Source organism: Cyrtonyx montezumae, unplaced genomic scaffold, assembly GCF_038088225.1.
Source record: "Cyrtonyx montezumae isolate F1298 unplaced genomic scaffold, pur_monq_1.0 scaffold_11, whole genome shotgun sequence".
Lineage (NCBI taxonomy): Eukaryota > Metazoa > Chordata > Aves > Galliformes > Odontophoridae > Cyrtonyx > Cyrtonyx montezumae.
The window spans coordinates 3,511,764-3,534,579 of NW_027071837.1; the positions used below are offsets into that span (position 1 = coordinate 3,511,764).

Below are 22,816 nucleotides of genomic sequence, written 5' to 3' on the forward strand. Positions count from 1 at the left end.
ATGGCCACACTGCCTGCAGTGAGCTGCCTTCTTCCAGGGGCTCTACCAACAAGAAGCCTCACAAGTGGCCTCCAACCAAAGATTTGCAAATGTAACTCCCACCAAATTATATAAGAACACCGGCCACAATTAATTGGTTCAGCCAAAGGTGCCAAACGCTATAAATGCTTCTAGCACGCTGGGAAATGTTCCCATGGATCTTTTATTTAGATTTTCATAAGATGTCCCTTGATGTTAATTAAACTCTTCCAAGTTACATGGCAAGGACACCCATGCACTGCCACAGGTTTTCGACACAGAACACAAGGATGCGGTGCCAGCATCAGACTCTCTCAAAGCCAGAAACTTCCAGCCCTGTTTCTGGCCCAGCAGGCTCATACAAGCTGCATAATGTTGTCTCCAGACTTCCTGGCTCCAGACTTCAGCAAGCTTGTTGAGGGCAACTCCTTCTTTCAATAACAGCCAGAAGGGACACCAAGTACAGCCTGACCCCTACCCACTGCCACAACTCACCCAGGGAGGGTACAAAGCCATGACACCACTTAAGAACACAGGTATCTGTATTTGCTTCCATGTCTCATTACATTTTCCAGCCTAACCCCGAGCCCTTTTGTTTCTTGCAGTGGTGCCACTGGATTTATTGCCATAGACATGTTCAGTAGGTACTTCCCATAATAATTAGCCAGAGCCAAGTGGAATCTCAGTCGTGGGATGCTCTCTCATGCACAGTTACTTTGAATGCTGCTTCAGTTCAGCGTGCCAAAAGCTTTGAGGCTTCCACAATCAATCAAGTGACCCAAGTCAGTCACTCATGACTAGGAAAAGGCACATTTCTCCTTTCTCACCATCGATGCCAAGTGGTTGAGACAACCCCCTCCTTTCTGCCCCTCCCATCAGCCCATTCCACCAGTCTCCCAAGCAGCAAATTCAGGGCTCCCAAAGCGCCACCTCTGCCTGTGCCTTCCCCCTTCACTTTCCTGAGCTTTCAAGATGCTGCAGTTCTGCTGTTCCCTTCAGTGCCCATTTGCTAAGGCCACATGAAGGCAAAGCCAGCTGCAGGGGCAGGCAGGCAGTCAGTCAGGAGGATGAGGAAGCAGCTCTATTTATTTACTTAATTTACATTAAAGAGCACAGGCAGCTACTACAAAGCAAAGCAAGTTTTCATAACTGACATGCTCAGAGGCAGGAAAGTACTGTTGTGATAAATTCTAACTAATATATAGCAATACGCATACATACCACTACGAGCTACCCTGAGTATTTATTTCCATAGCTCTGGTGCAGGAATGAGCCCTCCAACTCTGCAATTCCCAAAGAAAACACAGGTAGATTACTGATGGGATTAAGAGCAGTGGCTGTGAAGAAGGAATGCTCCAGGCAACTAGAGTCTTCACGGGCAAAGCCCCCAGGCTGAACTCATCAGATCACTTTGTGCTGATGATGAACCTTGGAGATCCAGGACAGGGGAGCTTCTGGACTTCCTAAACAAAGGCTCTGTTTTTATTTAAAAGCAGAGGCTCCTAGGGAACAGTCCAGATAATTGCCAATCTAACCAGCCTCAAGTAGGCTCTCCATGCTCCTCAGCACAAACCTCTGTGCAAACTAATGACATACAGACGCATGCCAGAAAGTTTGCTGGAACAGCCATTTCTCATTTGGCTATTCCCAGACAAGGCCAGGCAGCTGGGATACAATAACTAGAGACCACCGAATGCAGCAGCCAAGCCATTGAAAACACCCTTACAGCACGGTCCACTTCTTAATCGCTCTCATTAATTGCAGGAACTCCCACCCTCACCAAGCTTCACTTGAGGACATTGTGCTCCCCTGCTCCTGACTGAATACTGCTCCCTGCCCTGATGCACCCACCCTGGCCTCACACACTTCCATCCCCCTCCCAGCTGCTCCTCCAAAGACCACAGTGGCACAGGGGACAGCCAGGCTGGGGCTCAGAGCCGCAGCCAGCACGGCTCCACCTCATCCCACACCTACACTGCTCTGAAAGGAGCTATTATCTGTCCAGAACTCGGCTGGATGAGTGTCCGTTACTGGCACTCTGAATAGGTGCTAATTAACTGGTTGTCAGCTGAATGTTGCTAAATCGAGAACGCAAAATAAAATTAAACACGGGATGTTACAACGTGCAAAAAGAGACCTGAAGGAACTATTGTTCGTTTCAGAATGTTTCTCTCCGTATTTTTACACATTTAGAAGTTGCAGTCCAAATAATTGCTTGTCAAGATGTTATTTGGGAGAATAACTGTAGCTACTACTCAAGCTGTGTAATTAGGTTATTAAAAATGGAACAATTTCAAAGGCTTTTAGAGAGCAGACCTCTGCCTAACACAATACAATCACGGCTTATTTCTTCCCCTTCTGGCTTTCCAGCTCAAGTCTAAAGGCCTCACAAAGCCATGTGAGCTACGTGTGGCTTTGCTGGAGAAGGAACCATCGCGCTGAGTTCCCGGGAAGGTACATGTAACACTTCTCCTTTGACTCAGAAAAGCCTATTCAGTAATACAAAAGGGGGGAAATACAATAAATAAACAAATCAAAGCTAAACGCCGCGGTCAGCAGCCCAGCTCTCCAAGCCCAGCATTCCCTCCTGCCTCACACAGCCCAGGACAGGGGCTCTCCCATCTTTCTGAGTAACCCTGAACACAGAAGGGACCCCATTCCTCTGCGGAGGGGATGAAATAGGTGCCCCACAGCTCTGCAGGGCAGAGCCACCTCTGGGGTGGGGAAGGAGAGCTCACTTGAAGGTGTTCTGCAAAAGAGACAGACGTTATGCGTCTCCATTTCTGTCGCTAAACAATGCGCTTGTAGGACAGGTAAAATAAAGTATATAGGCCGGGAAACTGGAGAGATAACACGCCCAGAGGGCAAAAAATTAGCTCCTGGTGCTTGCAAATGGAGTGCCACAAAAACAAAACAATCGAATTTTAAAGCAGCGAGGGAGACAAAAGAGCAGGAATCACAATAGCTAAGTCTCATGAAGAGCTTCATCTTGGCTACGGAAAGATAACGACGCTAACCATTTTTCTACTAGATGGCAGTGTGTGTCACACTACATAAAAGGAATTCTAGAAAGAAAACCCACTCTATTCCAAGCAAATCTGCGCTTAGACTTGACTTCAGACAGCATGATGTATACCAGCACCCTCACTGCGAGGGGATCTGCCATTAATCTCTCAACACAATAGGTCCGACACCCTTAGCTCCTCATTTCCCAGCGAAGCAATGGGAAAGGACACCCAAACCCCGACTGCAGTGCTGCACGGCACCCAGCCGCGGACGGGCTGTACGTTGGGATCCTCGCAGCGCTGTGGAACAAGCATTGGGAATGCAGGGACACCTCTGGCCGGGCAGCCAGCCGCACTCCGGTCCGTTTGGCAACTTCTACGAAAGGCACAGGGATAAAGAGAGCACCGCCGCCTAAAACCCAAAACGCAAACCTAAAACAGACAGGGTTAGGGCTGGAGGACGATACAAATATCGACAGCTAACACTCAGACGCAGGAGCAGCACTGCATACAATTTGCCAACATTCGCATAACCTAAACTTCAGCCCACCCCAGCAGCACTTATCCCTGGGGCACACGGAGCTGCAGCACGGCCGAGGGATGTGCCAGAGCCCCGGGGCAACCCGGGCCTGACCCACGCTCGCCGTCAACAGCTCGCTAAGCTCCTTCTAATTGCGGCAGCCTGCGGGTTATTATCACTTAAACGCGCAGCGCGGGGGACGGCTTTGTTCGCCCCGAGCCCGCTCCCATCCTCCGCAGCTCTCACCTGGAGGGCCGGAGCCGCACCTCCTTCTTGCTGTCCACCACCGAGGGCACGCAGTTGGTGAGCTCGGTCCAGTCGGCGTGCAGCCCGCAGCTCCAGCCCGTGGAGAAGCGCGAGAAGAGCCACGTCTCCCGCTTGCCGGGCCGGTGGCAGGTGCACTTCTTCTGCCCGGCTCGGCACTCGCAGGGCTGCTCCAGCTGGATGTTGCGGACCAGGTGGCGGCCGAAGGTGGTACCGCCCGTCTTCTGGATGTGCAGGAAGACGATCAGGTCGTCCCCTTTGATGTTGAAGTCCACCCTCCGCAGCAGATCGCCGGCGGAGAAATTGAAGCGCGGCACGAAGCGGGCCGGCGTCTCGTCCTCCGCCCGGTACGGGTCGGCGGCGGCGGCGGGGCTGAGGGCGCGGAGCCGCAGCAGCTGGCACTCGGTGCCGGGGCAGACGTACTGCAGCACGATCACCGCGAAGAGGAAGAGCATCACCAGCGCCAGCAGCACCTTGTGCGACCGGTCCTCCATCGTCGCCGGCAGCGCCGCGCATCGCCGCCGACCGCCCCCGCCGCTCACGACCGCCGCCGCCACCGCCGCCTGGGGCCGCCCCGGCCGCGCTCCGCCGCCATCGCCCCTCCGCCGCCGCCGCCGGCCCTTCCCGGCAGCCCCCGCGCCGCCCCCTCCTCCCCCCCCTTCGGCCCCGGCTCGGCGCGGCCCCGCCCCGCGCCCCGCCCCGCCCCGCCCCGCCCCGCCCCGCCGCGGCTCCAGCGCCGCCGTACGGGAGCGGTGCGGTGCTCCACGTGCGCTGTCCCGGTCCCGGAGCCTCCCCGTTGCCCGTGTGCTGTGCTCGCCCCCAGCCCGCAGCCCCAGCTGCGTTTTTGGGTGCCGGGCTCAGGGTGTCGAGGCCCCGAGTGGTTTCCTTGTGTTCACGTGGCAGACACCCGCGCTGTCTCTGTCGGCGTGTTTTGAAACCCCTCCGCACGGCGAATACGACATTCACAAGGACTCTCCGGGCTCAGCTCTGATCCAGCCCTTCGTGTATTCATGATATGCCAGCGCTGCTCGCAGCCCTCGGCTCCTGGCATACGCACTGCACTCATCCTGACACATGTGTTACCTCCATTCCTCTGCCCACCCGACCAACCAAGAGCTGGATTTTGCCATGCACACAGCAGCCAGCAGAGAAAATAATTCAAAACCGCCCTCCGAGACCTTCATTCGTCACAAAAAGAGCAAAATAACCCAACCTGCCCTCTTCCTGCTCCTCTCACAGGGCTCCCGCAGGACCTGAACTCCTTTCATCAGGGATTGGGGGTTTGCAGGGGGTTTCCTCATGGTTTCTATCCCCGAGCAGCCTATCCTGTCCTTTCTACTTTTTTTTTTCCTTCCTGATGCCTCAACTATTTGGAAAACATTTACACTCACAATAATGGGCAATTTCATCACAAAGATTCCAGGCATGAGAACTACTGAGTTAATTTGCTTCTGTTTGTATCTGTCTCTCCAAAATGAATGGATTGCAGCGTTTAATGGAAATGCTGTGTTCTGAAATTCAAGCTTGAAAATTATAAAGACGTCTCCGTGTTTTATATCCGTCACTTTCTCACAATCGTTTGTATTAAAAAAAATGTATTTGCCTCCAGCTTTATTTATTTTACACTACGAAATAACAAAGACGTGTGCTGGGTTCAAACTGATCCCGGATGCTAATCCAGAATGAGAATTAAAAGGAGGGAATAATGATGGGCTAATGTCTACGCTAAATTAATATATACTATAAAAGACATGATGCACACTGGGTTGGTGTTCCCAGCAGAGCCATTATTCTGGAATGAGCTAAACAAACAATGATCATCCTTTCAGCGATGAGTGATGGTCTCCAGCCTGCTGCCTTCTCACCCGCTGGATGCAAACAATGCTCCCAGCTTTCATCCGGGGACACTAGCACAACGAAAATTGCCTCGAGTGAGATGAAGGACTGCTGCTTCCCTATGGGTGCAGGACACCTGGTCAGCAGGCACAAGGCAAGGAGCTGCTGGGACAAAAGGAGCTAAAGTGACAAAACGGACATGAGAGCAGGATCAAGCTGAGCTGGTGCAGGAATTCCTCTTGTGCTGACCCCATTCACCTGCAGACTTTTCTGAAAGGCAGCAGTCTGTGTGTAAAGGCACCAGGTATTTTCCCAGAGATGGATCAATGCAAAGCCTCGTGCCTCAAGCACTAAATTGATCTTTGCAGCTTTAGGAAACTCTTGTTAGCTCTTTGTGTGGTACAGATTATCACACCCCTGTCTGTTTCATAAAGACTTTCACAGCATCTGAATTTCACCACTGCTTTTGGCTGACAAATGGTGACTGCTTCGGAAAGACACAGCAGCTCCGAGGTAAGCAGGCTGTCAGTGTGCAAACTGAGCTTTGCTGGGCATTAACACCTCCACCACGTAGGGAGGGATCGTGGTTTTGTGTCAGCAGGAGCTGTGAGCCCCATGGGCAGGGACACACCATCTGCTGGGAACCACAGTAGCCAAGGTAGGGTCATTCTCAAATCAGAGGAGAACCTGGTTAAATGAATCATAAGCAAGCCCTTTGGTTTGCTTTGATAAATCCCCTTGTAACGGGATTCTTCTTAGAGTATCTGTGGAGGAAGGGGGAGAAGGCAAATGAAATAACTGCAGAAGAGCTTCCCGTGGTACGAAAATAGCATATTTCTTAAAACGATCAGCATGACTGTTGCCCTCCTAGCTTCTGCAGCTTGCTTTTATGGGATGATCGCTCTTGGCCGGAGACAGCCAATGGTTAAATGCATTTGTGGTGAGCACTCAGAACCACTTTTTCCCCAGCACGTCCCCAAAGTGAAGGAGCACGTGCTCCAGCCTTGTCCTCCACCACCCAGCAGGACCCCCTCCTGCTCCCACAAGCTTTGGACAAACCCAGCACTTTGATAGCTTTTCTTCTCTGGCAGCTCTCGTTGAAATTGGATACTGGGGTCAAAACATGTCAGCCAGGTCAGCCAGGCAACGTGAACACACCATGTTCCCGGAGGAAATGAGTGTTAAGAAAAGCACAGAGCAGTAAGACCTTCTGAAGCCAGGGCACTGTGAGGGAAGAAGAGCAAGGTGGGAGAAAGGAAAGATCCGGCAAAGGGCCGGGGAAGTGAGATGGTGGGACAGGAGCTTCCCCAGTGCCTCAAAGCATAAGGCCCTTATCTGGAAAAAGGGTATGCAAATGAGCAAAGGCATGGAGCAGCAGGGTGATGAGTAAAACTAATTAGAAAATGAAGCTTGATTATTCATGGACTTGACATATCAGAGAGCAGCTAATCAAAGGAATAATACAAGTTTGCATATTCTTTGTAACATGGGCATCAAAGCCCTCAAAGCCTCACTTCTTGTCACTATGGCATCACCACTGCTCATTCCTAACAAGTGCACTTGACTAGAGCGTAATGTCTTGCTCTGGATCATGCAATGCTTCGAGGTGAGCCTGGAGTGTCCAAAAGCACCTCCTTCTTCCAGCTACTGAACCCAGCTAGCAGTTACCCCTGCTCAAAGCTCTTTGGGTGCATGGGGAACTGGGCTACCCTTAAAGGCTGGAGCTAACAAACTAGAAATGGAAAAGACCTACCTGAGATTGGAAGATAATCCTTTACAGTTTTGTTCTGCTGCTATTTAATTAGCTTTGCAGATGTGGGGTGATGGGCTTGGTGGGAGGTACATGCATAGTATCTGCTGTGTGCAGGAGGCTTTCAGAAGTGCCTCCTTCTGTACACAGCCTCAGACACAAACCATCCAGGCTGCTCTTTGCACTGAACCCATTGGATTTCCACCATCCATTGGAGCTGGCCAAAACGCAGGCTAGCTTTCAAACTATGAGCTGTCAGCAGTATTTCCATTTCACACATAGATCTGTGAAACATTTTAGAGTAGGACCTGGGGAGGGGCTGGACATATACCAAGCTTCTGGGCAACAGTCAGTATCATTCATTCACTCTCTATCTCATCACCACTGATTCTTATCCCAGCATGAAATTGGCTGAGAAACTGCTGAAACATCAAGTTCCCTTTTGATGGGGACAGCCTGGGACAACTCCAGGGAACAGGATCCATGGGGATGAAAGGGCTCTTTCAAGTATGCCACTGAATCAGTGGGAAAAGTGAGAAGTTGGGATGGTAATACTGCTGCCACTGTTTGCTTGTCTGAATAATTACAGTGATGGGTATATTAATCCTATCTGGCGCTGGAGCCAAAGAGCAGCCAGGCCCTGAAAGAGATTATGGGTGAGGTGTGCAAAGTATGAAGCACCCTCTTTGGAGGGACTTAGCAGCAGATTAGCTAGCATTAGAAAGGGGGTGAGCACAGGGACCATATGGCCCAAGCTACATTTTGTGCCTAGTCTTGAAATCACACTGGGGCCAGTCTGCAATTGCAGCTCAGCAGAACACTCATCCTCCCAAATGGGAGTTTAGGACTTCTTTTATTTTAATGTATGCCGACTTGTGTATAACTCCAGCTTGGTAGCTCTGACCTCATTCAGAACAAAACCTGAGGCATTCTCCCCATTAAGGTAGTTAAAAGCCTAACTCAGATAATGCAAAATGGGCTTCAGAAGCAGTTTCACACCTTAGGGAAGACAATAAAGCACTCACTATATTTGTTGCACCTTTCTAAAACCAAGAGGCAAATCATTTTGTGTGGCTCTGAAAGGAACAGTGGGAAAAGTCACAATATTACCTAATGTTATTACAATAGACAGTCCTGTATATAATACAGAGAGTAAATACAGAGAGATTTGGTCCAAAGGCACTCAGAAATCTGAGCAGCCTATGAAATCTATCCTCCATAACGAAGGACAGAGAGATTAATTTCATTGGCTTTGAAAACGATGTGGTATCGCCCTTTTGCCTGATCACTCTTCAATCCAAGAGTAGTTAATAATAACTTAATTTGGAGTCATTCTGCACTCAGGTTGCACCTAGGATGCAGTATAAATATTTGCTTCGTGAAGCTGATGCTGAACTCGGGCACCATGGAACTGGGGAATTAACCTGTGTGAGAGGGGATCACATGGAGGAACAAAATCACAGGAAGAGGTCTAAGACTTCCACGGACGGGCTCCTGCAGTTATCTCATTTGCAAAATGAATTGAAGAATAAATGGATGTGGAGTCAAAAGAACCCTGAGCGTAATCAAATAAGGAAAGGAAGCTTCGAGGCCGGCTTCCTACGTGGAGCCTCCGAGCAGCAGCTGATGGATCTGCGGGGAGCGATCTCGTAGCCCAGCGAAACAAAGAGCTGCTCTTGTTTCACAGTGAGATTTTGCAAAAGCAGATTTACCAGAGACAGTGGGTGAATAATTCACCCCTTTATGTAGACGCAGTGATAAATTTTCGGCCCTTTCTTTCAAATCTAGTCCTGTAAAAGTGCAGCCAGCAAACATTCCCCTCCAAATAAAAACAAAAAACAAAAAAACCCAAAAAAAACCCCAACAAAACAAGAGGGGCAAAGCAAGGCTTACGCTTTCCTGATGTGTAAAAAGCAAAAAAAGAAAAAAGAAAAAAAGAAAAAGAAGGTCACCTTTTCCTCTATCTTCCTCCTCTGGCATCACAAATCCACAAGGAAATGGAATACGCACATCATATTACAGTGAAACTTCTGGAATTAGGCAAAAATCAACACACAGCTCAGCAGATAAACCCCAGCTGGGCCGCGTGCAAATAGAGGACATGGAGCACAGCAGCCTCATTGCTTCCTGAGAATGCCTCGTGCTCAGTGTTAGCGTGCTTTGCAGTAGCTAAAAGGAAGAAAACAGGAAGCACGGATTCCTACCTCCTGATCCCAAATTGGAGTCACTGGGGCCAGATGGCCCGGGACCACGTTTTGCCCTGCTCTGCGTTTGCATTCCCGGAGGCACAACCGCTCTTTGAATCCCGGCTTTGTGGGAGAGCGCTGGCTGCCAGTCCTGCATGTGCGGAGCTGCCACTTCTCCAGATTAAAATAGGAGCAGCTATTTTAACCTGCTGCTGGAATCCAGCTGCAGACATTCTTCAGAGTGCTTTTCTTCTCTTCCCAGCTGACCAAGCAGTGTGGCAGGGGGCTGACGCATCCGGGTCCGTCTTACAGGAGAGCAGGGTTTGGGGGATGCTGGTGGTACTCACGTGGAGTTGCACGGACAAGCACTCACCTTGTGCTTTGTAAAATCCAACCCAAGAAGGCTTTTAAATTACAGGAGCTAACAGAAGACCTCTTTTTTTTTTTTTTTTGGTCTCAGATCTTTGTTAACTGTTGATTGATCAAACTGGGAAATAATTGGGCAAAGGAGATCGTTAATGCTTTTGTTTTTGCTCAGCCATGGGTGGCAGGGTCCACTGATGCTGTGTACACGTTATGCACTGTGCTGTGTTTGCACTAGACTACAGTAACCAAAATTACCTCTGCAAGGAAATGGTAAAACAGCTATTATTTTATTGCACAGCACTGATTCCATTCCTTCTGCCTATCTTTCCCATTACGGATAAGCAATAGCATTATACTGATACAAGGGGTGCATGACAGCACCTCTCAGCATCAAAATTCAGCACATCTCACACAAGGAAATGCAACCTCCAGCTTCACACAACTTTAACAGACCTGCCTGGGTCCCAGACTATATTTTTATATGGCAGTGGTAAATTCTTGCAGTTGTTTGTGTCTGAAAATACTCGGGAACAAATTGAGATGTTTCTGTATGCTCTCCCAGCCTGCCTGATTGATGCCTGCTGGTATTCTCAACACACTGATCCTGGGCAGCTTCAGACTCAGGGTCTCAGCTCCTATCCAGCACAAACCTCTTGGCCACGGAATGCTGCCCCCGGCCCTTGGATCAGCACTGTGATCTACCATGAGCTGAGAAGCCCCAGAAGTCCTTCAGGCTCTGAGTTTTCAAGAGCTCTGGGACTGACCCTGGATAAAATCATCTGCCAAAGAGCTGGGACTGCCAATTGGAGGCTGTTGCTCTATGCAGAGCACTATCTACCAAAAGGAAAAAAAAAACCACAAAAACTTATCATAAATATTATTTCCTTTCATGCAGAGAATCAAACTTTAAATGATTCCATTTGTCACTTTCATCTGCACCCTGTTCCATTGGCTGGATTTTGCTCATTAAGATAAATTTCAAGCCAACAGATCATTTTTACCTTCAGGGCTTTACTGAAATGTGGTGTGTAGGATTTCCTCCCCTCCTCCGTTTTTGACAGTCATGACAGAGGAGAAAGTGTATTTCTCTTATGCTGCTTTGCCGTTGTGTGCAACAGCTTTGACCTTCCAAAAGAGAAAACAGTACATTCAGATTCCTCCGCCTTTCCCCCATGGGACAGGAGCTGGCCAAGCCCCTCCAATAAAAATTTCCCATTCAACCTTGTGTTGTAAAACCTTCTATTCTTTATGACTCTCCTCCTCAAAGCTTCCCCAGCAAGCCTCCGGCCCTTTGAGGACTCATGCTGGAGAGCTTCTATGTTGTGCAAATGGTTCAAATGTCTTTGTTTCTTCCCTGAAAAGGCATAAAAGATTTGTTGGATTCCTTACCTCATAACCAAACACAGCTTACACACTTTGCATGTTACAGCTCCCCTTGCTATCAGCCCAGACGACTTGTTTTACTGTAAATGTAATTAAGCACTGGAATGGTTTCGAGAGGGATGGGATAAATCATCTGTCACTTAAAACCTTTCAATCAAGGCTGGGTGTTTGCAGCAGGATCCTGCTCCGTGTCCGGGTGCACAGAGGTTCTCACAGTACATTTTCTTGACTGTATATAATCACAGGGTCATGGTCAGCCCTGGTATTGAGGAATTAGGGGACGGGTGGGATGGCCTTTGTCAAGCAGGATGTAGGATTAAGTTGGATTTAATGGTCTGTTTTGGCCTTTAAAACTATGAATACAGCAAAGGAAAGAGAAAAACAAACCCAAAACAAAACGAACAACAAGAAAAAAATTAAAACAGTACAAAAGTGCCTGTTATAGCCAGCATGTTTCTCCCTTCCGAAAGCAGAGCTGGAGGGTTTGCAGGTAGCTGATGTTAGACAGGAGTGCTGGAAAAAACCATGGGCACCACAGTGCCCAGGCACCCATACCCAGAGCACCTCAGTCCCAGCTGATCCCACCAGGACCTCCCAAGCTCACATGGCAAACACCAGGCACGAGGGCGTGCTCAAAGCACAGCCCATTTTCACTTTCTTTCCCCTTCCCCTTGATATCATTTATGTCTTTCAGAGCTGTAAGTCTAATGCTTTTTCTATTCCTAAATTAAGCTAATTAAAATTTTAATCTGGTAGACATTATCTTACTGCATAATTAGAAGAGCTTATATTTCAGTGGTTCGGTTGGTACCAATCCTTTTTGCTTTAAATCATGTTTCATTAATTGAACAGAGCTTAGATAGGTGCTTATAAGGTAATAAGCTAACTATCTGTTCTTAGCAAAATTCTCCATTCCCCCCGTGATGTACCCACTCTGACCCCACTGGAACAGTTCTCCCTCAATGCTGATGACACCCCATGTCCACATGGGCATTTGGGGGACTGTGGGCCACTTGCAGGTACCAGCAATGTAAACACTAACAGTGTTCTCTTTGGCAAATGGCAAACACAAATTCTGCCCACTGACTGGGTGATAATATCTGCTTAACCATGGGTTATTGCATAATTAATTACTCTCAGAGCTTTATTAAGTCCCTAAGAATCTTTCTATAGACTAGGCTGGTATTACTCTGCCATACATTTTAAAGAGATTACTGTTAATTAATTTAACTTGTCTGTGCACCTAAAACTCAGCTAAACCCTCTATTGTGCCATCTGCTGTCATTTCAGACATGCAGGATTTCCAAACTCCCACTGAACTATAGACAGATTAATGCTCTCTACTCAGATATAAAAATTTCCAAAAATCACTTTCCAGCACCTCCTGCACAGTGCCAGGGAGCAGCCCACAGCACTGGGATCGCCCTTCCCGTGGGTTATCCATCCCACCAAGAGAGAATTTCCCTCTGGGACTATCGACCCAGAGCTTTCCAAAGACACTAAATTCCCTGAAAGTGTGAAATAAAACATTAAGCCACAATTTATCTACTCCTGGGGCTAAGGCGCCCAAACCAGTGAACATAAATCGCTCAGAACATTTATGATCTTCTGACAGATTTCTCTCCTGAAATGGGAGCCCGGCACACATAAATCCTCACAAATGCTCCTCCAGAGTGGAGCTGAGCATTGGCAGAGCAGACCCGTGGAGCTGGGCTGCACCCCTTCCCACAGCCCACACCGCAGGGTGTGAGGGATGTTTGCTGATGGCAAAGTACCATCCCCCTTCCCCTTCATCCTGTGTGCCCTCATCCCCAGGCACAGCCCCGAGACCTACACAGTGCCCAAGACCAATGCAGTCTGTGGGCTGAGGGCTCATGTGGCTACCAAAAACTGAATTCTAAATAGTGATGTTAATAACAAGCCAGACATTCCAGTCCGCCAGGCCACATGAGCTGGAGAAGTTTTTGTCAGTAAACAATTTCAAGGAAAAAAGAAAGCAAGAATAACAAACTAACCCAAGCATAAAAATTCTTGGTTTTCTGCTAAAACACACACAAAAACCCATAAGAGTTTTTGAAGCCGCTGTTTGTTCATTTCTCAGGTAGCAGCTGCTTCTGAAAAGAGGAATATTTTTAGCATGAGGTTGCAACTAAGGTTAAAAAAAGAACAATTTCCACCCAGCTCCCTTTCACAAACTCATTTGGGATGAGCAGTGTGACAGCAGCTGGCTCCCACCACGCATGTTTCCAGCAGCATCCTCTCCCAGCACCATCCTCCTGCACAGGGATGCTCGGCTGCAAGGAGCACACAGCCCACTTTGGGACCAGACCCACCTGCTGGCAGAGCAGTGGTGTCTGCAGGGACCCTGAGCTCTCTCTCCCCACATCTGTGAGCTGTAAGGCATGTAAGGCGTGGCATGACCAGAGCAGGCTTGCAGCATGGCTGGAAGCTGGGCAAGACCCAAGGAGCTGCCATCTTACCATCTAAGCTCAGGTGCTCACCTGCTTGTTCAGATCTTGTTTGGAAATAGGCACAGAATTGCTCCACAGCTCCAAGCAGAGTCAGTTTCCTAACAAATAACTCATTTCCAGAGCAGCCAATGACTCTGCACAAGGTGACTCCAGCAGCCCTGCTTCACCTGCACACTGCTTTGTGTAAGGATGTGCTCCCTGCATTGCTACCTCTCCAGCACGAGCATTTTCCAGACTGGCAGATAAGAGGATGCTTAGGCAGACATTCATGCAGACAGAAAGCTGAATCTGCTTTGCATTATGCTTGCTCCAAGAAGGGCTGGATGGAGAGAAGCAGCTTGCAGCTAGGCAATGGGCATGAGCCAACAACTCATCCAGACAGTTCATTTGTGCTTCCCAACAAATGCTGTTTATTTGCAGCAAGCATACCACGAGGATTATGGCAGGGAATGGTCTCAGATGACACGGACTCCACCTGTCTGCCAGGGTGAGGTGAGCATCCCTCAGCAAGGTCCTGATGGACCAGTCCAAACATCCTTGCCAGCCAAAACACAGGCGAGGCAGGCATAAAACAGACACACTTGGTTCTGATGTAGCACATTCACTGAGCTTGAATAGGCATTAAAGCAGCTGCAAGTGGCTGAAGCTCAGCAGATGCTATGTGGTGGCTTCCCACTATGTCCTAAAGCATTCACAGCTTCCAGCCTGAGTCAGGTCCTCCTTTCCTACTGAACTGCTTGGTCTACACAGCAAAATAGCTCTCCCAGATATTCTTGCATCACACCCAAGGAGCTCGCTGTTGGGCTCCAGATTTCACTGTGGTTGGTAATCAGTGCATCAGCCATCAGAAGCGGGCAATTAAAATATGTCATGAAGAACAATGTAAAATAAAGGCAGATAAATTGTATTACTGTGGGTCATTTAGTTCTAAGTGCAACAGCCTCTGCATTTTTTGCCACTTAGGAGATATGCAGCATGAAACAGCACAAATAAATAAAGATGTAGAGAACATTAGATACACTTTGTAAGAGCAAATTATGCACGTTCACATTTCATTCTAGTTAGATCAAAATTAGATGGTTTTCCTCCATTATCTCAGTGGATATGCTAAAAACCAGTGATTTATGAAAGAAACCAGTGTGAATGCCACTATAATTGATTAACCTAAGAGACTGGCGACCTACTTATAGGTATACAAATATGATTATAATTGTGCAGTAAGTAGTTGAATGTTCTGCAGGACTTCTTTATAATGTGACTGTAATGCATAATAACAAGAGGGAAACAAAAGGTTTCCGTTTGAGAATAGGTGCCGAGAGCTTTCTGCCTCTCTCGAGATGGACAGGGCAAATGCAACCCCTCCTGTCCAGAAGCATGTCCCACCAATGGACTGTCACAGCAGCTGGGCACAACCCCCAGATGCTCACAGCCTGAAGACCTCACCCAGACCGTGCCCATATCTGGTGCCTGGAGCTCCACCATGAAAAGCATCCACTGGGGGGAATGATCTGTTACAACCCCCTGCACTGGAAACCCTGAAGATGATGCAGGAGGCAGGAGTTGTTAGGGTGGGACTGAGTCAATTAGCACTGTGCCTGATGAGGGCCATAACAACATAATGAAAGAAATGTATAAAAGCAGGCTGAAATGACTCTAGAGGATTAATGAGCGCTTGCTGCTGGCTGCGGTGTGGGTCAGCAGCACTTGAAGGGTGCTGCATTGCTCACAGTGAAGGAGATGGGAGGGGAGGGGTGGGAAGTGGTGCTGGAGGGGTCCCTGCAGGGCTTGTGTGACACACAGGGGGCAGAAAGGGGAGAAGCAGTATAGGATACCTATGATTAAGCTCCAAATCCACAGACTTCAGATGCGTCCCAGAGACAAATCTGTAGCCCGGTTCCCAAGGAGTTACCTCTAACTCAGGCACACAGGTGACTGGATGAAGATGACTGCTCTTAACTTCTGCATCCATCCTTCCCGCTGGTGACAACTGCCCAGGGGTGACTGACAGGCTCTGCTTTTATATTCTTTTCCATATTCAGTTGTCTGGAAGAAGGATACGTTGGCCCCAGCAATGCTGCATTTGAGAGAGGCACTGGCTTCCTGAGAGCGAATAGTTCAGGAGATTGTTATAGTCAGCCTGAAGATACTGACAGCTCTGTTATCATGCCTCAGGCCAGTAAGGATAATGTAAGGAAGAAATAGAAAACCACAAGTTAAATCTGTGCTTTACAGCAATCAGGCTCTTCCTTTTAACTTTTAACCTTCTCAGATTCCAACTTCCACCTAAACGAATTAGTGAAGGATAAACATTGTTTAAGTTGTGGCATTTTGAAGCAGAGAGATGACTCCTAGCTCAGCCAGCTATTCTGGCCATCCAACATAATGTGCATTAAAGTGACAGAGGATGACAAAGCAGAGGACCACATACTAACCTTAGCCTACACACGGTCCTGCATCCATGTCTGCTGTGGGAAACTGCAGCTGTGCTCTGCATCCTGTCCTAGGTATGCCTGTCCACCAAAATCTGCTGGGAACAGATAGTGGTTATTTTTTGAGCTGATGGAATAGTACCCACAACTCCCCTTAACGGGGAGAGGCCTAACACACCAAGCCCACCTCTCTTCACCCTCTTCCTTTCAGACTTTTGGTGCTTCCAGTTATAGCCCTACAAACACAAGTGTGGAGATCAGCCTACTATTATGGCTTGTGGAGCCAAATGAATCCCTATGGGGAGCACCTGTGTCCCCCTCATTGCCTCAACAGACAGCAGCTGTTCCTCCTTCCAAAGTGTTGCTTTAAGTAAAAATCCTGCAATTCAATAATCCCAGCTTCAAGCCTAATGCAGAAATTAAAAATGACCTGCTTCTGGTTGGATGCAAAGCTTACTAATTACCTACCAGCATTCGAGTGGCAAGTTTGCCACATGAATAATTGTATATCCACAAAAGTGTTCCACTGGAAGGGTTATTAGCAGGAAAACAGGAATTCAGTTGGAAGGCATTAATAAACCTTGAAGACAACAGCTATTATGGTGATCGATCCTCTATCCAAGTGTACACAGCTCCTGCAGGGTGGAGGAGCAGAGGATGCTGTGCAGGAGGGGTGTTCTGAGAGCAGGAAAGGAAGGCAGGGCTGTTGCAGAAGTCAAGGATAAAAATTGGTACTGTCACATCCAAAAGGGTTTAAAAAAATAAAAACTCACTTCTTTTCCACAGCAAAACAAAATTTGATCATTTTAGTAGTATGCAGAACTCCACCCCCACTCCCAGCCCTCGGGTTTCCCCCGGTACCCCACAGCACTGGGGTCTCTGCCTGTTGCAGGTGGGGGCTCACAGACCTCTCTGCCTCCTGCCTGGACCACCACTGGGTTGGGTGCAGCCCATGACCCACACGGAGCTGCTCACATCGCAGCGTTCCAGTTGATGCCAAGATGCAGGGTGTTGAGCTCATTGCAGTATTTTTCCTTCTGAAAGGAAACAAAAACAAACTCTTGCCAGTTTATTATTTCAGCTAATTATATGAACCAACAGTATTTCATCCAAACCATTTTAGAAAAATAATTGGCGAACGTTCGCAAAACCCAGGCAGCCATTTTTCTCCTGCCAGCGTGGCAGATGCAAACATAAAGAGTAACATGTCCATACATCTCCAATCTCAACTTCTTATGAAACAAAATAAAAGCAATCTGGTTGTGAACTGATCCAAAGCAAATACAATATTTCAGAACACTCACATTCAGTTGGTGGGGCTGATTTATGTAACACAATCTAAGGACCAGTGTGCAAATATGAGGGGAAGACTGTGTCCCCTTCTCACTTTCTGAGCTCACAGACGTTGTTTTTGTTCTCTATGCAAGTGAGGAGCCCTTGGCCTGCACGGTAACATCTTTTGAAGGCAGAACACTTGACAGATTTCTGTGACGCTCCCATAAACTGTTGTTTTCTAAGGCAGAGGTTCCCTTTGCCACATATGACACGTTGCCATTTATTGTGTAATGTCTGAGATCGCACACAGTGGTCTTCCAAACGAGTACTGCTGAAAGCATCCCCTGCCTGAACTCCCTTTACAAGTGCTATCTCTATTCCCAGTTGACAGATGGAAATAGAAGGAAGGAGAGGATGGGATCTTCTTAAGGCAGCTCCAGGTGCAGGCTGGGGCTCGGACAGCAGCCACCATCAGCCCAGGGCAGGAGGGCACCTGTTACACACACAGTTTTTAAAGACCTCATTTGTGTTGGAGTTTTCTGCCCCTCCTTTTTCAAGGAAGTGTTGCTCCAGTCACTGTCCCTGTCTCGTGCTGAGATTTGGTGATTAATTTCCAGGATTTAGTGGCTTTTTGACAAGCAGAAGAACACCTCAGGTTTGTGGCTCTGCAGTCCTACTTAGAGATAATTGCCAAAGCATATCAGAAACAAAGGGAAATCTAATAAAAACTGGAAACCGTCTACATCGGAAGTGAAATAATAAAAATAAAATGAGAGGAGAAAGAAATACCAAAAGGATAATTGTCTTTTTATGAAAGGAAGCCATTGAGGGATTTCCAAAACCAGTCCCAGTTCTCAGTTTGCTCTGCCAAACCTTGATCCTTCATTTTGCTGTGAGTTTTGAACCCAACCCCAGGGACTCTGAATGCAGTCCACCAAGCTACCACCAGGCTGGGCTGGCTCTGACTGATACCTCCCAAGCGTGAGGGAGGCCAACAACAAAAATAAGCTCACAAATGTCATGCCTTCTTTGCTGCTTCCTCCTCATGCCCAACAGTTGCATTTCTCCATGTCTGCACACCGAGGGTTTCAGGAGCACTGGGGGGCTGCATCCCAGAGCACACATTTCATAAGCAAAGCAAACCAGTCTCTCTGTGAATTAGTGGCAAATCTTATGGCAATGCCAATAAACGGAGACGCTAATTAATACCCGCTCATAATTCAATTCATTTAGGGCTCGGCTTGCAACCAAAGCTCTTCTTCCCCCGCATCCGGCTGCTGCAGACCTTGGAGGGGGGCTGTGTGTTTCCTGGCTGCTCCCTGGGAGCTGATTTACTGCCACTGTGCCGGGATTCGCACAACATTCAGGGCCTTTTCTGCAATGAAATATGCTCAGCGTGGAGGTCAGGCAAACTGTGCCATGCTGCATTCATAAGCATTCTTCAATTAGCACTGCAGACCGTCTGCAGTCTCACAGTTCAAATACTGCAAGTCCGGGGGTTGTCCGGGGTCGGGCAGGGGTTCAGCTGGGGCCAGGCCTTCCATTTACTTCCTAAACACTGACTTGTCTGCTATTTTTATTTACCATAATTAGTACTCCCTTAATGCAGACTCTCCCTGGCCTTGCTTTGGGATGTGCTCTACTCTCCACCACAACACGGCCATGGCTTGGATCTGCAAAGGCACTTTGTTTCTCACAGGATTCATATCATCAGTGTAAAAATATCTCCTTCCTTTTCTTGGCACAATGGCTCACTCTGATCCAGATGAAAATGTGGATGTTTCCATAATTGCACACTGACCTGTGCTGAACAAGCCTGCTCAAATGCTATTTCAGTTCTGCATGGCCAGACTTTATCAGATTTATTCTATCTAGAGGAAGTCACATCACAAATAAATAACTTCAACAGCACACTGGCGTATTTTAAAAGCAAATTATTTGGCACGTATTCCCCTTTTCCTCTCCTCCTTATTTACCCAGTTTATAGGACCATTAACAAATGCACCCTGAGCTGGAAGAGCAGCCTTACCAATGACAACCTCAGCGTTCTTCCACTTCGTGAAGTTTCATTTTGAGTTCTTCTTCCTCTTGTCCTCCAGAGTTTTCATGTGCTGCAACATTTTGTGAGCTGCTACTGCAATCCCAGGAGCTCCGTGCTTGGTGCCTGCTCCGTGTGCACCACTGACCTGTCCCCTTCTCATACCACACTCCTGCCACCTGTCCTTGTCCTCTGTGATCCCCTATAGCAAATCCATCCAGCCCTGAGCCTGGCCATGTGTGAAGGACCATGAGTGAACCCAGCCAGGGCAGCAATTTGTTTCTCCATCACCAGTGACACCAGTTGTGCACACTGCTGGCACCAACTCTTCCCTCAAGGTTGCTCCTTCCATTGCCCACAGTCCCTTTGCACTGCAACTTTGACAAATGTCAGAACTCAGTCATTTTCCTCCAAGAGAATTAAAGTTTTAATGATTAACCTTTATAAATTACAACAGCAATGCTCTAAATAATAAATAGTTTCTGGCCAGGTCTAGCCCTCTGAGCTATTATTCTCCAGCATGATATGTTGAGCCCCTATCTGCATATATTTTCCATACTGTATTCAAGTCCTCTTATGTCATTGAGATAAGCAGTCAGGAGATATGTGTTTTCCAAAATGATGTCCTCGTTCATCATTTCTTCCTCACTGCTCAGCCTGATTACATTTAATTCAAGAAGAAAGAAGCCTTGCCTGGGCCCACTGAGCATATAAGGTTAAAAAAGCAATGCAAATGAAGCAACGGCTTCCTGGAGAAATGGCTACAGAACACAAAATAACAGCATGTCTTATCAGCACTGGGGCTGTGTACTCTCCTCCTCGTTTCAGAGAAAACTCAGAGCACAAATGACCCATTCATCAAGATCAGCAGGTACAATTCTGCTTTAAACACATATGCTCAGCAGCAGCCACCCTTCCGATTAATAGGGAAAGAGCTCTGAGCCTTAATTTCATCTGATATTAATGCAAAGCTTAATTACAAATACAGATAGGGGAGTAAAAGCTTCATGCAGCCTGAGCTCTTTCCAGTGACACTTTGCTTAGGGAGAAATATCTTTTGTTCCTGCAAGTTCTTCTCTGTTGAGGTATTTGGCCACTCCAGGATACAGCAAGGAGGGGTAAAGCCAACGCATGCCGAGGCACAATGCAGCAGTGAGAAATCCTGGAGACACTGCACACATGCCTGTGCCCAGGATGCAGCCTCCAGCACAACCACTGCTTGTCCCCATGCTGCACAATGGCAAAAAGACGATGCTGTTGGGAAGTCTTCATGGCCTCAGCTTGGCTGGACATCCACGTTTGATGCCATTGGAAATAAGCATTGTGGATGCTGTTGAGTGCATGGCTCTGCAATGCCCCCCCTACTAAGCTCACTGCCTCACTGAGCTGCTGCAGAGCCAGGCTGGCACCCGTGAGGTTTCAGAAGGAATTTCCCACTAGGAAAGGCAGCTCTCATGTTTGCTCTCATCAGACTTCAAAGAAATGCCAAAGGAGCCAGGGAAATGAAACACATACTGAGCCAGCCAAATGGGCAAACAAACACAGGCAAAAAAGCTAGAGCAAATGAACTCAGACCAAAATCCGGATTTAAAATGGGAATTGAAAAAGTCTTAAAGAGCTGGGTGACTTCCCAGCACATCTGGAGGGCAGCGGATCTGCAGCTCCAGGAAAGTCAGACAGCAAGTCCAGGACTGAGCCATGTCCCTGGCACATCCACACCCTGAAGGATCTGAGCCCATGGGTCCATTAGAAGTGTATTTTCTTGCTGAAGAAAGTGCCTGTGTTGCCCTGAAAATGCCTATTTTAGGATAAAGGCAGCAGAAGTTACCATCAGCACAACTGTGTAACTCCACTTGCACTTAATGCCAGTGATTAGTAGTTTCCAGCACTGGGACTATTTTGCCATGTGTGTATTTGAAACACCTACCCAAGGAGTCCTGAGTTTCCTAAAGCCCACCCAGGGCTAAAAGACAGCAATCATGGTCATCTGTGTTCCCCAACTTCGTGGCGTTCTGCTCACAGTCCCCCGTGAATGCTTTTGAAACACAACCTCAAAGGGATTGGGATGCCAAATTCCCATTGTGGCAGCTTTGAAGACTAATTCACCCCAGTTTTTATGGTTCAAACTCAGACTGTTATTTACTTAGGGTTTACTATGATCAGAGAACTACTTGTTAGATACAAGTACAAGAAGAAAACATGCAAAAGATTGGGAAAAAAATCATTCTCCTCCACCTCGAGTAGGTAAGTATATTATTTGGCCTGATTGCACGCCTGTAAAAACTCAAAACACAACAAAAATAAATGTGCAATAGCTGGGGAACACCCACTATTCAGTCCCATGTAATAGAAGTGTCATGGGCTGAATGGAAAGCTGAGATGTGTAGCTGGGAGAGAAGCAGCCCATGAGCCCATGCTGCTGGAACCCACCTGGGCAAAGCAGCCCTGGCTTCAACCTGACCTCACTGAGATACCAGCAATCTCTGCCTTGCACAGTGAGCTGGGACACCGAGCAAGGGAGGGCATAGTATCCATCTGAAGCTCCAAAAGCAGGCAAAATGTAATTATAATCACCCGAACTGGACTTCTGCCAGGACATCGGGGCTAATGGTCTTGCTCTTGCAAGAAGTGCCAATGGGATTTTTCTAATGATCACAAGTGGTCAGGACCTCAGTTTCACATCTCATTTGGAAGATAATGAAGAAGTCTCCCATTTATTTTTGGTCCTAAGGGAGGTAAGAACAAATCGACTATGTCAAAGAGCGTGAGGACTTCAAAATGGGGATGATTTTACTGGAGGTGTGACCGAGAGCTCTGACAGCCAGGAGGGATGGCAGAGGGAAAACAAGGAGCAAGGAGGAAGTGTGTGTGATTTCATACGACTCCTGCTGGTGCTTCCACTTTTTCTGAATGTGCCGTGACTCCAGTGACATTGCTGAAAGGAAGGTGAATCTTTTTTTCGTATGAGTTATTCCCGCTGTAAAATGTATTTGGAGGGAATGAGTTTATAAAGCTATCTCTGAGATAATTGGCAAGGATACTCCACTCTCCTGTGAAGGTTATGAGTGGGTTACAGGAGGGTCTTCAGTTTAAACTTGGAGCAATGAGAAATTAATATATTTTACAGTGTCAGTCCCAAGGCAGAGGATCACGATAAACTGGAAACAGGCAGAGAAACTCTCTTCAACATACAGAGGGGGGGGGAGAGAGCTGTATCAGACCCCTGGGAGCTACGCAAATTCAAACTGACACCTCTGCAGAAGACAAAGGTGGTG

The 22,816-nt window shown here is 47.8% G+C and overlaps 1 protein-coding gene across 1 annotated transcript in view; it reads right to left on the reverse strand.

Annotated features, from left to right (window-relative positions):
* The window catches only part of HS6ST2 (heparan sulfate 6-O-sulfotransferase 2), a 98,846-nt gene extending 94,428 nt beyond the window's left edge, over window positions 1-4,418 (reverse strand). The window contains exon 1 of the mRNA XM_065729399.1: window positions 3,790-4,418. Coding sequence (XP_065585471.1) covers window positions 3,790-4,301 — 512 coding nt within the window. The 5' untranslated portion in view covers window positions 4,302-4,418. The remainder of the gene's footprint in view (window positions 1-3,789) is intronic.
* Window positions 4,419-22,816: the final 18,398 nt, after the last annotated feature.